The sequence below is a fragment of the Perkinsus marinus genome (genome assembly GCF_000006405.1).
Source record: "Perkinsus marinus ATCC 50983 genomic scaffold scf_1104296931854, whole genome shotgun sequence".
NCBI classification, from domain to species: domain Eukaryota; phylum Perkinsozoa; order Perkinsida; family Perkinsidae; genus Perkinsus; species Perkinsus marinus.
The window spans coordinates 85,801-98,374 of record NW_003215631.1 but is presented as its reverse complement, the minus strand read 5'-3'; the positions used below and the strand labels follow the sequence as shown (position 1 = coordinate 98,374).

Genomic DNA, 12,574 nt, shown 5'->3' with positions numbered 1-12,574 from the left:
GAGGTTAACTTTGCGAACACTGTGTTATTGAAACTCGGGAGTGGAAGAGGGAGTTTGAGAAACTGCACGGCATGCAAACGATCAGGCGTAGGTGTGTTTGTACTGAAGCGATGCAAAAAACTCTCGGCAGGTGGAATCCAGGATGAGATTACCAAGCACTTAGCATAATCCTTAGGACATTTAGATCATTCGCTGCACAAATTTCACCTTCCTAGGAACTGGTGATATTCGGTATACACGATGCATCTAGCAAGTTAGCATGCAATGTTCATCCGATGTTACTAGTCACTCCGAGCTTGTAAGGAAAGCATGACGATGATGTGGATGTGGAGAACTCGCCAGTCGATGGCTTCGTTGCACTTGATGGACCATTTTTACTACTGCGAACACCTGTAAGATGCTATACTTGCTTATCAACAATTGTTGTATAAATGTCAAGTGAGGATGAAAAAATTCACCGACTAATAACTTCAGTTTGCTATAGCAGAATGATAACTACAGATTACGATAGGCAAACAGGGGACAGTTCCTGTCGCAGACATGTTGCCGGTGATGACAATCTCATCCAAGTTCCAGATGATGCTCTAGGGGCGCTCCATTCAGAACATTGCTCAGGAGTCCTGAGTCAGTGCAACGTCCACATGGAACTGGGCGGATGTTGGTTCCTCGCGTATGCCGGTTAGCGCCGTATCGTAACGTAAGTTACGTTACGTAACACAATCACTTTAGAGTCTGAAACTAGTTGTGCATACACAATTAACACTAGAATACGAAGTTACTACAACCGAATGACGGATTCGATCACCAGAAATGACATGGGAGCAGCTGTAACGTGATACTATCGATGTAAAATCTCACTGTAGGGAGAACACTAAAGCTTCGCCGACATGGTAACCTCGACCATCGTTGTCACCTATAGTAACTCTGCCGTCTTTAGAATAAGGCTTTTCGGCTACGACGTGTAACATCCATTCACGAGTACCACAGAGGAAAACGTCCCGGTAGGGGCCAAAGAGATGTGTTTCAGTAAGAATCTGACCAGAGACGCGCGTCTCCATGACAGCTATCTTCGCCATCCTATCTACTCGCAGCAACATAGCGCATACATGAGCATTAGTCCCAGGAATAAAGCGAACAGCAGTGGCCCCATGGCTATCAAACTCCTGTGAAGGGTTCATCTCGCTGGAATACTGCAGACAAATCTTCTCTTTATGACTCTCCCCATGGGCAAGATAGAGCAGCACCATTGAGGGAACATACGTGTCTGCGAGATACACATCTTGAAGTTTTATAATTTTGTGTTGCACTTGCATCGTGAACACAGACACTGTAGACTTTACATCGAATGCGATTATCTCACGCATCTCGAACGGCTGAACGAGAAGGTATCTATCAATAGCAAGCATGTCTTTGACACTGCATGACGGATAGATCGGGTTCAGAACGGCACCGTCTGGGAAAGCAACTCTGTATATAATAGTAGAATCGTTCTCTAGAGTGTAATAGAAAATACCACCACAGAAGGAGGCACGCCGAATGGTCTTTCCCCAATCGCCGTCATACCGATCTCGTTTTCCATGGAAATCTTCGGTGTCGAGATCAATGAGAACCCTTGCAACTTGCCCTGGATTCTCCGGCTCGAGTTCGATAACACGAAAACTGCTGAATGACTTCAGCTGTCTAACATAGGCAATAAGCTTGTCATTGGTTTTGTAAAGACCGTCAACGCTGACGCCCGCGGTCCTGCGACGCAATACATACGAGTTGATTGCAATCCAGGGCAATGTATCCCAGAGCACAGCCTTCAAGTCGTCGAAGCCCATACCGATGAGTCGTTGCAGATAGGCGAGCTCCAGCGAGATACGGTTGCGATGGATCACTCGGTTGTTATGATGAGAGGCCATATGTGAAGAGAAGCAACGACGAGAAACCCTATGTAGTTCTTCACCGATCAAATACCGCATGCCGTGGATGAACATTGATCTCACAGAAAAGTTTTGACTAGTCTCAACTTTGGCGCTCGTGCCCGAGGAACTGATGTTGTCTGCAAACAGTAGACTGTCTACTAGACAGAATCTTACGCATCTCTTTTTCGACACGGTTCTACTTGCCTATTTCCCGACATCTTACACGTCTACAGCATATGCCTGAACAATAGCGAATACGACATAACACGGAGGATTCTAATGTTTAACTAGGTATGAACAGCGTCAGAGAGGCATTGCTGATACACACGAACACACGCGCCCGTTAGCTGTGACGGTCAACACAAGTGACGTAACACACCCTGATAGATCCCCTCCCGCCTTGACTACACCTCTTCAATTCGAACTCACCAAATATAAGGACAAGTTGGAAACATATGGAATCTATGGAATCTGACTTCGTGGAATGAAAGGAGTCTCCAGCCAGTGATGAAACGTTAACCAGTGACTTACAATTCACAAGTCTTGTGAATTTCTTAGTACTGGTAATACAATCCTACAAAGAGAGATGATCGAGCTTCAAGCCCTGTTCGGATTTGATCCTCCAACATCTCTGAGCATGCCCTCAATCACTCACGAATCTCACTCTTCGCACAAAGTGTGCAAAATGGAGGGTACTTCAAGTACTCTTTGCACAAACTGTGTGCTCGACATGAGCTCGATGTCATGGTCCTAGACATGAGCTTGCCTGGTAGTTCCCTGTCGGGTAAGCCCCCCTTGCTCCACCGACCCTCTTCTATCCTTCCTAGGTCGTTAATTATCTCTCGTATTAGCATTCCCGAATCAGCTGTTTGGCTTCACTTTCCCCCTCAGTGAGTGAGCTGAATATAACTGGCATCGCCACATGTTCAATGATCCTCCACTTGAGCCGATCCCCCGCGGGATCCCCGATTTCATGTGTAATCTTGATACAGTGGCGTTCGAGAGTAGAACTGTTATCAACGAACTAGCAGGAGATAAGGAGACGTGGGAAGTAGCCGGAATATTGTAAGTGGCTCAGTCAACTACAGCCCCGATATATGGTTACAATCTCTCTCTCAGGCAACGTCAACGCGTCGTCGGTTTGGGCATTCAATGCAATGCCGGTGAACAGGGCATCCACGCCGTAGACACCTAATACATCAGCTATCTATGACACATCGCCTCAGATATCCGTTGCAACTGTCGAGCACGGTGTATTCGTATACATTTTGGCAGATCGCTGGCTCCCTAAAGGACTTTGGCGCTTACTGAGGAATTCAGTAAGCTGGGAACCGCACATAGGGACTGCTTGTTGAGTCTTTCTCGTGTAAGCTACTGATAGAATCCTAGCGTTTCAGAATTGCACCAAGGTCATCTGCAATATCAATCAGCATCTCATACAAAGAGTCTGCGATTGTTTCCGGCTCCCCGACCTCTGGGACGATCTGCATGACATCGGAGACTATAGCGTGCAGTCGGCGGCTCAAGCTTTGGGCTTGAGGGTATTCTGGCCTAAGTGAGTATGTGCTTTCCAAGTTTCTGTGGAAGCAAGAGCCCTCGTCAACTCGTCTTTCTCGACAGCTGCTCAATTCATGAGTCATAAATATATAGCGATTCTTTAGCATTTCCGCTCGTATGGTTTACATCGGATTACTCTTTGTCTCAGATCTAGAGATTTTCACAACTACAGTCAACCGAATTTAGACGCCGGCCACCAGGGGTACTTGGCTGTGAACGCGTTGGTACCTTTACTCGTGGCCGCTGATCGCCAAATACTATGTTTGAATGTACGCTGTGAGTGAATGTCGATCACGTAGAATGTTCATTCGCCAGAGGCAAGATTACTCAAGGATGAGAGATTACTTCGCGATGTATGACATTAATGAAGGATCTCGAGCAGCCGTGCTCGCGCGACAAAGCTTAGCGCGACTGAGGTTAGTGCGACAGAGCTCAGCGCGACACTGGTTACGTAAGGAACCACTTGCATCGGCTACACGAGAGGAGTGTGATGGGCTCATTTGCAGGTAGACAAAATGCAGCCGAGAACGGTGCCTCTGATCACGAGACTCCTGATCACGAGACTCCTGACGACGGGACTCCTGACGACGGGACTCCTGACGACGGGACTCCTGACGACGGGACTCCTGACGACGGGACTCCTGACGACGAGACTACTGACGACGAGACTTCTGGTGAAGAGACTTCTGGTGAAGAGACTTCAGCCGATGAGACTTCTGGTGATGAGGCTCCATCTGAAGTAACTCATGGCGAGATTCAAGAAAGCTTCCAACGGGAGCCACAGATTCCATTCAACGAGATTCTATTCAGGAGTCCCACACGCGACGAGACTCTGCGAAACATGGAAAGCTGAAGGATGCTCATCGGTCCAAGAAACGTCGAAGGAATACTCATGGAGAAGGATCGAGGAAGTGCAGTAGGAAAACTTAGTCCGATAATACTATCAGGTAAGAGGAGAATACACATTTTCAGTCAGAACTAACTACGTTTCGGATTTGATTGGAGTTGTGCAGTTAATGAGCGGGGTATAATCAACAGAGCTAGAGACACGTTCCAGACTTGGACTGTATGAATTCGGGCTCGAGAACCTGATTTATTCCATAAAACCGGAGGTTGCGTCGGCGCAATGTTTTCTGTATCACGTTACGTGATTCACGTAACCACTCTACTTCGTTCAGTCCACGCAACTTATTCGAGTACGTCACTACCGAGGCATCTCACGTTGTATCTGAATCTGACATGTAGCGTTCTGCATGCTACCTTGGGGAATTACCGATGTACTCCCGACTCGTTAGGAGCGTCGCGAACGGTGTGGCCCAGACTGCGAAACAGTTTCGCCGAAACTTACCTACCGTATTTTTCGCCAGGCATTACTACTGTAATGACAGACATTATCTCGGGGTCTACAAATGAACAGGAAAACACAGCGTTGGCGAGCAATAGCACACCATGACACAGCGCACGATGATTCGTCTCCTCGTTCTAAGCCATTTACAATTATGCGGGAGCTTCTTGCCGAGAAGTCTCAGATAGAAATGTATTTCCAACAGTCAGAAAGCGAAAGTCGGAGCATCTGTCGATATGCTCGATAGATGTTCCCTTGATTTGAGGGAGCGAAATAATAAGTGGGGATCGAGAGGCTCAGGTTACATTGCAGAGGTCGCCAGACAAAAGTCCTTGTGCGGTGTTACTTGGCTCAAGGTCGGGTTCTCCCACTGGGAGGACCCACTGGGATGCTCCCAGTGCCGACTCAAGAACGTCGTTATATACTTAAGTTACCCATTGGAAAACGATAGCGATATTGACTACAACGGAGCCACTATCAACATCATAGGCCGATGCCCCGTTGATAATCCCACAACGGGGCACGAGCACTCAACGTTGTGCGCTTGACCGATGCATGTTAGCGGAGCGACCGATGTCCGCATCGAAAGTATCAATATTCGCGAAACGAGACTAGATTCAAGCAAGAGGCCCTCCGATAGGCTTAGTGCAGTAACCCTGAACCTCACCTGAAATATTTGTTAGCCACCAACTGTGTTTTCACAATAGGTTCCCGCAATGGATTCGACCCGAACATCCTACATACTTTTGTCGGAATCATCACAGGAGAGGTGACGTTGGACGCGCATGGACCACCATCATCAAAACGACAGTATGGGTAAAGAACATAGCGGACCTAGTGAAGCTTGATCGGTAAAGAGTTCTCTTCCAGAGCAACTGATCACGCATTTCTTCGTTCCCGGTGGCTTCCAGATCACTCTCAGTGTCCTAGCATTGTGGCAACAGTAGGTGCACGCGTCATTGCTCCATGACGCTCCCGTTTCGTAACGGATCCTGCGACTTGTCAAGCTTTTCTCCTGAGTATCCTGTGGGCATTATCGCTTTTCGTTACTCTGTTGGCTGGGAGAAGCCAACACAAGCATACAGCCAAAACCCGGTGGAATGGACACTTGAGTATCAAGGAACACATTTCTGCTCGAAATGATGCTCTACAAGCATGTTTTGCTGTGAGATCGCACACACTCCCTCCACGTAGCTGCCAATTAACAAAACCAACCCCGGAGTGATGAAATAATCCAGCAGCGTTTAGCCAGTTGACTTCCAATTGGAACACTCGACGGACTTATCGTATATTTTGTCAGTAAACACGTTCGAACTCCAATCAACTGGAGTTCTGTTCGAAGACCGCGAGTCTATTGGTCTGCACGCAAAGGATGGTACCTACGAATCCATACATGCGCCGTAGAGCCAAAGGAATATGTCAAGACACGTACTGAGGTACGAGACCAGGGACCATCTTATCCATTTGCAAGAACTCGGCCTTGGCAGCTTCATTCTGGACGGTCCGGCCTTGAAGGAGTTCATTGAGTGCTTTTCCTGAGAGAAAATCACTCATTCGAAATTCAGGATGAAACAGCGCACAAATAAAGGGTTAAAACACGATAGTATTGACTCACGTTTATCCTGCTCATACGTGTCAAGCTCTTCGGGAGATGTTCCAGAGAATTCTCGAAGGCCCACTAGGAAGTCTTGAACCTGGGTTACGAGGTACTATCATATCGGAGCAGCAGTGAATCCTTTCAAGACTCACACAACGACTGAATTCCTGTGGTGGGCCATTACACTTGGCGAACAATGACAGTACGAAAGCTTCCAGCTCCACCTGACAGGAGAAGAGTCGGTAACCCGAAATATGGCGCGACTCACCCGAGTAGTTGTGTTGAAGGAAGAGGCAAGTACTCCAACCAGAAACTCCATCGTATCTGAACCGGAGGCCGCTTGCCAGTTATGTACTATATCACGCCCCGAGTGTCACAGTTATTTCACTAATGGTGAGACGTCACAACCATGTCCGATTCCCGGACTATTCTCAAGACTTTGATATGCGCTTACGCTCTTTGTTCGGCATATTCGCAGACTGAGAATTCGCAGCAACAGAGACTAGCATCGCCAGGATTTGGACTTGTTGACGAAGTCCCGACTTATGGTGTCGATCGGTCATTACAAGCAGTACCTACGCTTCGTCCCCAGGAGGCCCGCAGGAACAAATGTACCTGTTTCAGTAGGTTCTCGTAATACTCCGAGAAGAACGACTGTGCCAAGTTAGGATTAGCTGCCACCTGTGTTAGGAACCTAAATGGGAACCATCATGAGTTCTAGACGTTTTCCTAGAGTATGCAGAAAACCGCAAATCAACCCTAAGCAGGCTTATGATGTTGCGCTTACTTTGACAGGAGTTTCAGTGCGATATCTGCTATTGTCGGATGCTCGTGTCGAATACCGAAAACCTACCGTAATAACGCGTATGGAAACTCTCCTATTCGAGTGCGCATACCATAGATTCGACGAACAACCGCAAATCCTGACTTGGCAAGAGGAATAATGACTCGAAGCACTTCTCGTTCACCGCACTGAGTAGCTCAAAGAACGCCAGTCGATGATCAGGGAATCTGCAAGAGGAGCGATATATATCCGATTCTGGGAAATTGTATCCTGACGATGTAAAGTCGTCCTTGATCATCCCTAGAGTTGACTCGAACACCTGGTCGAACATCATCGGAAGCATGCCAACCACGGAGCTTGATAGACGAGAACACATTGTTGTGAGTAGATTGAGAACCTTCGAGAGAAATTCTCTGGCGCTAACCTAAGCAGGACTTACTTCGGGGTCTCGTCCTTCCGGTGGAGCTAAATTGTAATCCACTAGAACAGGCTGCAGCATAGGTGGGATGAAGTGAGAGCAAATCAGCACACAGACGTCATCTGACAGCAGAATACTCAGCAACAAGCTAGGAAGTTGAATCAGAATGAGGTGACAGATAAGCCGGGATCTCACGAGTAACGAGAATAACATTATTGGAGTTCGACGAAAATGCACAGCTTACCAGCGAGCTGCATATGAGCAGCTTTCATTCTGTCTTGCTCAGCCACTGCCGAGTCAACGAAGGACCGCACCAACCGCAGCACGTCACGTTTAACCTGGATAAATACATCAATGCTCATAGGAAAAGATGATTTCTCTTACTTTCCGCATAAGTTTCACGTTCTCCCACGAGAATAATGCCGAAGACCCACGGGATGCACCAACACATTGAGAGTAGAGCTTATATACCTGTGGTCAGAGAGAAAACCGATGCATATCGATCGGTGAACAATATTTTAAACGCAATATGCAACGTTCGCCAACTGATCGAGAGAAGGGGATCCACTATTCGACTGCTGTTACCAATAACACGTCACTGTAGATGTCCTTGATCGCCTCTCCGCTGGCAATGCCCACCCCAACAGCCATACGCTCGTAACATCGAAGTATCGCGGATATCGTGCGTATCGCCTGAGGAGACAAGCATATATATTATCATACTTGTGCGATCTTACCTGCTGGTCTTCTGCTAAAATACGTTCGTCACCAAAGGACGCTCGCTTTATCACGGCTTGCCATTTCGACCGTACGTCTGCCATAGTCTGGTTCACCAGGTTAGTCTGTTTCGGAATCTCAGGAATCGCTGAAGTACAAAGCTGTAAGGCAATTGACCACAGCTCTTCTTAGGAATTCTGTGGGCCAAGAATTGAGGTTTAACGACTATCTTATACTCATGAACCTAGCCTGAGTTGGTTCTACCTGATATCATTTTCCCCATGGCCTCGTAGAAATTGCACAACTGCAAGACATCGAGATCAGCGGTCTCTCGCGGTATCGTCTCGATCACCTGCAGAGCACTTTGTGAAATTATGCTTGACAAGTAGTGCGGCACTGACCACGAAATGATTCCCAAACGTCCAGATAAGCGCAGATACATGCAGAGAGAACAGTGCACACCTCAACGGACGACACAGCTTCAACATCCGAAGTAGATCACGAGACTCGAATGACCTCACACAACCCTTCCAAAACTTACTTGATTGACGAATGGCGACGTCTCTCCAGGCTGAAGCACGACCATTTTCTTACTGCATTTCTGACATATTCTCAGGAAGGTGTCTGTAGCCATGTCCTTGACCTGCCAGCGGGCAAGCATCGATCAAACAGGCTCCACTGTTGCACCCACCCCAGGGAAGGGCTCATGCATGAATTCGAACAGCTTGTTGACTACACTCTTGAGGAACCTCCAATGCGCTTTCAGGAACCGCGGATACTGTCCAACGACGTACCTGGACGAAGGCTAACCTACCCGAGGCGTCACGAAAGATACTAATTTTCAACTTATGAATTGGGCGGAGTTCGAGACAATGGAAAATCGAACGTACATCAGACAGGACGCCACCATGGCTTTGTTCTCAACTCCCCTCTTCACTTCGCAAAGAGTGAGCAAATCTCTGATAACATTGACCTGAGCGGGAATGATTGTGTCACAACCGTGAGAAACTGAACACTTACGATGAATCTTTTCTCATCATTTTCTGGCATCGCCCCTGATATCGATCCCACTGACCTGAAAAAAACATCGAGAACGTCTTCGCAGCGGAGTTGATCTCACCAACACAGACGACTGAGCAAACCACAGTTCCAGTCTGAGGGAGACTCGCTATTCCTATGTTCAGCGGTGATCTGATTGGTACCGAACCTGACAGCAACAACATGTTCAAAGAACTGGGAAGCAACGGCTCACTCGCTGAGGATGTCCATCATGATATTAACCATGTTGCTAGGATCCAGATGTGTAAGATAAATTAGACATTCTCGCATCATACGATACATAGCTAGCTCATCGGTATCCACTTCTCCTTCTCGCACCTATAGCATGACAGTCTGCTAATAACTTGACAAGGTTTAGGGAAGGGAGGTACTGATCATTGAGCAACAGGCACTTGAGTGCAAAAGTAGTATGCATACAAAATGCTCGTTGTTTGACAAGCCATAGCACCACCGTTTAACGAGGTCCCGATTGCATTCAGAAAACTATTTTGATATTCTGATTTTAAAAACCGTGAGAATAGAACGACATTGAGGTACGAAATCTGTAGACCAGTCAGCACTGCTAAAGAATCAATGAAAGGTCCCACTGAGATGAGTCGCATCGAATAAGACCGTCCCCAGATAAGCAAAGTCTAGACAATCGTTGCGGAACAACTATGAAGGTATAGAAATTGATAGCGAAGGCGATTCCGAGATGGAGGTTTGAGCTCTCACTGTGAGAGTCTAACATCCAACACCTTACAATCTCGCCATCCTCATTCTCCTTGATGGTCACCTCGGGAGGCTTCGCCATTCTCATGATCATCACTCGCCGAACCTGCGATGATACGATACAGCTAAGAAGAGATTAGTCTATACAATAGTTACGTTATCGAGTATTGGCTGATACTTAGCGATGATCTCCTCTTCATGGCCACCACCAGTAGCTTTAACATCGACGGACATATCAGTAGACCCGCTCAAGCTGAAAGACATGGCAGGGTTGCGCACTCAAGTTTAGATCCACATTCGTATATTCCATCGAAAACAACATCAATGACGATTCCTCGCGGATTTTGACGGCGGAGAGCGATGTTCAAAATTATCAACAAACCCTCACAAATGAATGCTGGTTTCCTCATATCGATTATCCAAAATCCCCGGGGAACACGGAGCTCACCTCAGCATAAGTGGCGGCTGCTGCTGCTGACCTCCACCCATATTTTGCTTCTGACTCTGCTCCTTCCGGGCTTTCTCTCGATCGAGATATCTGGTAGTTCCCATCAGCGAATCCAACTCCAAGCAGCGATCTTACAGTTGAGCAGCGAACATCTGCCAGAACTCTACACATATCTTGAATATTTCATCGTTCGGTAAGGCCGAAATTTTCGCCAACGTGGCAAGAGCCGGACCTGTAATCTCGTATGCCTGACCACAGCCATGTCCGGCATTGGTTCATCCGAGCTCAGAACACTTACTCCGACTACTGCCTTCATATTGTAGCGAATGAAGTTTGTGAGAAGAAGCGATAACTGAAGACCACAAGGATCAACGAGAGAAGTCGCAGCGATGATGAAATCGAGAATAACGGTGCAGATTTAACACTATCACCATGATGGCCACACCACTTTTGCCAAGAGATTCTTATCGCAGTTTCGTTACAGTTGGCAGAGAATACATGAGTTAAGATACGATTTCTCGTTCACTGTGAACACTGCTAACTCAGCCCCTTATTGAGTAGTAACCAACTCGACGAGCTAAGCGCGACAATGAACTCACCTGGTTCATGAACACTTCCCAGAATATCCTATTTTGTCCACGAAGACCTTCAAAGCTCTGGAACACTTCTACTGGGATACTATGCAGTTTATTAACGACAGCAGCGAAGCACTGCAACAGGGTGGGTTCGTATCTGCGTAAGTAGATTATAAGCAGGACACGAGTCGTATTTTCCACTCGAGGTCAGAGGACTCCACCCAAGGTTCATAGTTTGCCTCACTTTCCGGAATCAGGATCGTCGCCGATTTTCAAACAGCCGACTTCATTGAGGCATCGAGCACACTCTATTCGAAAGCAGAGGGGGTCCCAAAAATGGCCAAGCAGCGTGGGGAGGATATCCGTCTCGAACACCTAAGATGGTTATTCATGAATCATGCTCAATGAACTCTGAAGGAAAAGGTCGTTGCGGCCTGCTTACATAGCCCAGCGGTATCCATTTCAGGAAGTGAGATAGAGTATTGAGGGTTGTCTTGATCAGACCTTCTCTTACTGAGCTCTTATCGGCGACATAGCTTTTGAGCAGGAACATGCCTGTCGGGAGCTATTTATAGGTGAACAGTCACCGTGAAAATCAGTACAAAGATCGAATATGCAAGCAAATTGTGAACTCATCGTTTGCTTCATCTTCAAGACTCGGCTCGACGTCATCGTCTCCGGGCCAAAATCGAATACCTGATCATCACCAGAAGTCACACAGGTCACACATCTTAACGACGCAGTAGATTAGCGGAACGCCGCGGAGGGATCCACGCAGTTGGAGATTATGAATCGCCTCGAGTTGCAAACACAATGATGGCCCCACCTCTTCCGATAGCATCTGGAGAATCTTCAGATTGTTCTCACAGAGATTCTGAGAGCTCTTGGCAGAAGTACCTAGCATCTACCGTGAGGGCTCGGACAAGGAGGAGTACGCAAGCTTACACAAGTCTGGTATGAAGGATTCCCATGCATTCAGTCGCCACTCCTGAGAACAAATATCCCGCAGAAACCAAAGTAAGTAATACTACCTGCTTCACTAAACACACTAGAGTCTCGTTCAATTTCATGAGGAAATGACGAGTATTTTGATCGGCATCTCGTTGGGCCAGCTCGATATTCAGCGACACTACATACGACTTGATGCCTTCCTGACAGGACAAACGCTGTCAAATTCGAACAGTGAAGTAATCAGAGAGAGAATAGGAGGGGTCTACACGGGAGCACTCGTAACCTGCGGACAACCGACACGCTGAAGATTACAAGATTCGGAAGATATCATAAGCACACTGGTAGCGATCACATTGGGCATGGAATCCTTGATGTAACCGAACCTACTTGATTCTCCTTTTCTATCGTATTCCACCGTGTATTGATAGCTTCCTTCAATATCTGCAGCGCCTAAGAAAACAATACAACTTTGCCAGGCGCTCTGTGGATTATAGCCAGCAGATAG

The 12,574-nt window shown here is 47.2% G+C and overlaps 4 protein-coding genes across 4 annotated transcripts in view; 2 read left to right on the top strand and 2 right to left on the bottom strand.

The window, feature by feature from the left end:
• Positions 1 to 854: 854 nt before the first annotated feature.
• Pmar_PMAR019861 (hypothetical protein) lies at positions 855 to 1,904 on the bottom strand (the record flags this gene model as incomplete). Its single annotated transcript, XM_002786137.1, has 1 exon — positions 855 to 1,904. The coding sequence occupies one exon, from the start codon at positions 1,902 to 1,904 to the stop codon at positions 855 to 857; it is 1,050 nt and encodes a 349-aa protein (XP_002786183.1).
• Positions 1,905 to 2,829: 925 nt separating this feature from the next.
• Pmar_PMAR019860 (hypothetical protein) lies at positions 2,830 to 3,102 on the top strand (the record flags this gene model as incomplete). The annotated part of the gene is made up of 2 exons (XM_002786136.1): positions 2,830 to 2,972; positions 3,027 to 3,102. 2 exons carry the CDS (start codon positions 2,830 to 2,832, stop codon positions 3,100 to 3,102), a joined length of 219 nt encoding a protein of 72 aa, XP_002786182.1.
• Positions 3,103 to 3,815: 713 nt separating this feature from the next.
• On the top strand, positions 3,816 to 4,317 carry Pmar_PMAR019859 (hypothetical protein; the record flags this gene model as incomplete). Its single annotated transcript, XM_002786135.1, has 2 exons — positions 3,816 to 3,915; positions 3,971 to 4,317. The coding sequence occupies 2 exons, from the start codon at positions 3,816 to 3,818 to the stop codon at positions 4,315 to 4,317; spliced, it is 447 nt and encodes a 148-aa protein (XP_002786181.1).
• Positions 4,318 to 6,037: 1,720 nt separating this feature from the next.
• Pmar_PMAR019858 (Exportin-1, putative) overlaps positions 6,038 to 12,574 on the bottom strand; it is a gene marked incomplete at its 5' end in the record, with an annotated part of 7,652 nt that continues 1,115 nt past the window's right edge. The window contains 35 exons of the mRNA XM_002786134.1: positions 6,038 to 6,188; positions 6,242 to 6,344; positions 6,425 to 6,503; positions 6,559 to 6,630; positions 6,675 to 6,730; positions 6,861 to 6,981; positions 7,022 to 7,100; positions 7,194 to 7,255; positions 7,303 to 7,417; positions 7,466 to 7,587; positions 7,630 to 7,730; positions 7,853 to 7,946; positions 7,993 to 8,079; positions 8,194 to 8,301; positions 8,346 to 8,473; positions 8,590 to 8,677; positions 8,867 to 8,968; positions 9,017 to 9,119; positions 9,216 to 9,298; positions 9,346 to 9,400; positions 9,446 to 9,499; positions 9,578 to 9,702; positions 10,127 to 10,201; positions 10,252 to 10,348; positions 10,544 to 10,633; positions 10,679 to 10,775; positions 10,838 to 10,895; positions 11,143 to 11,275; positions 11,363 to 11,493; positions 11,561 to 11,673; positions 11,721 to 11,814; positions 11,945 to 12,015; positions 12,064 to 12,106; positions 12,150 to 12,269; positions 12,457 to 12,519. Coding sequence (XP_002786180.1) covers positions 6,161 to 6,188; positions 6,242 to 6,344; positions 6,425 to 6,503; positions 6,559 to 6,630; positions 6,675 to 6,730; positions 6,861 to 6,981; positions 7,022 to 7,100; positions 7,194 to 7,255; positions 7,303 to 7,417; positions 7,466 to 7,587; positions 7,630 to 7,730; positions 7,853 to 7,946; positions 7,993 to 8,079; positions 8,194 to 8,301; positions 8,346 to 8,473; positions 8,590 to 8,677; positions 8,867 to 8,968; positions 9,017 to 9,119; positions 9,216 to 9,298; positions 9,346 to 9,400; positions 9,446 to 9,499; positions 9,578 to 9,702; positions 10,127 to 10,201; positions 10,252 to 10,348; positions 10,544 to 10,633; positions 10,679 to 10,775; positions 10,838 to 10,895; positions 11,143 to 11,275; positions 11,363 to 11,493; positions 11,561 to 11,673; positions 11,721 to 11,814; positions 11,945 to 12,015; positions 12,064 to 12,106; positions 12,150 to 12,269; positions 12,457 to 12,519 — 3,150 coding nt within the window. The 3' untranslated portion in view covers positions 6,038 to 6,160. The remainder of the gene's footprint in view (positions 6,189 to 6,241; positions 6,345 to 6,424; positions 6,504 to 6,558; positions 6,631 to 6,674; positions 6,731 to 6,860; positions 6,982 to 7,021; positions 7,101 to 7,193; positions 7,256 to 7,302; positions 7,418 to 7,465; positions 7,588 to 7,629; positions 7,731 to 7,852; positions 7,947 to 7,992; positions 8,080 to 8,193; positions 8,302 to 8,345; positions 8,474 to 8,589; positions 8,678 to 8,866; positions 8,969 to 9,016; positions 9,120 to 9,215; positions 9,299 to 9,345; positions 9,401 to 9,445; positions 9,500 to 9,577; positions 9,703 to 10,126; positions 10,202 to 10,251; positions 10,349 to 10,543; positions 10,634 to 10,678; positions 10,776 to 10,837; positions 10,896 to 11,142; positions 11,276 to 11,362; positions 11,494 to 11,560; positions 11,674 to 11,720; positions 11,815 to 11,944; positions 12,016 to 12,063; positions 12,107 to 12,149; positions 12,270 to 12,456; positions 12,520 to 12,574) is intronic.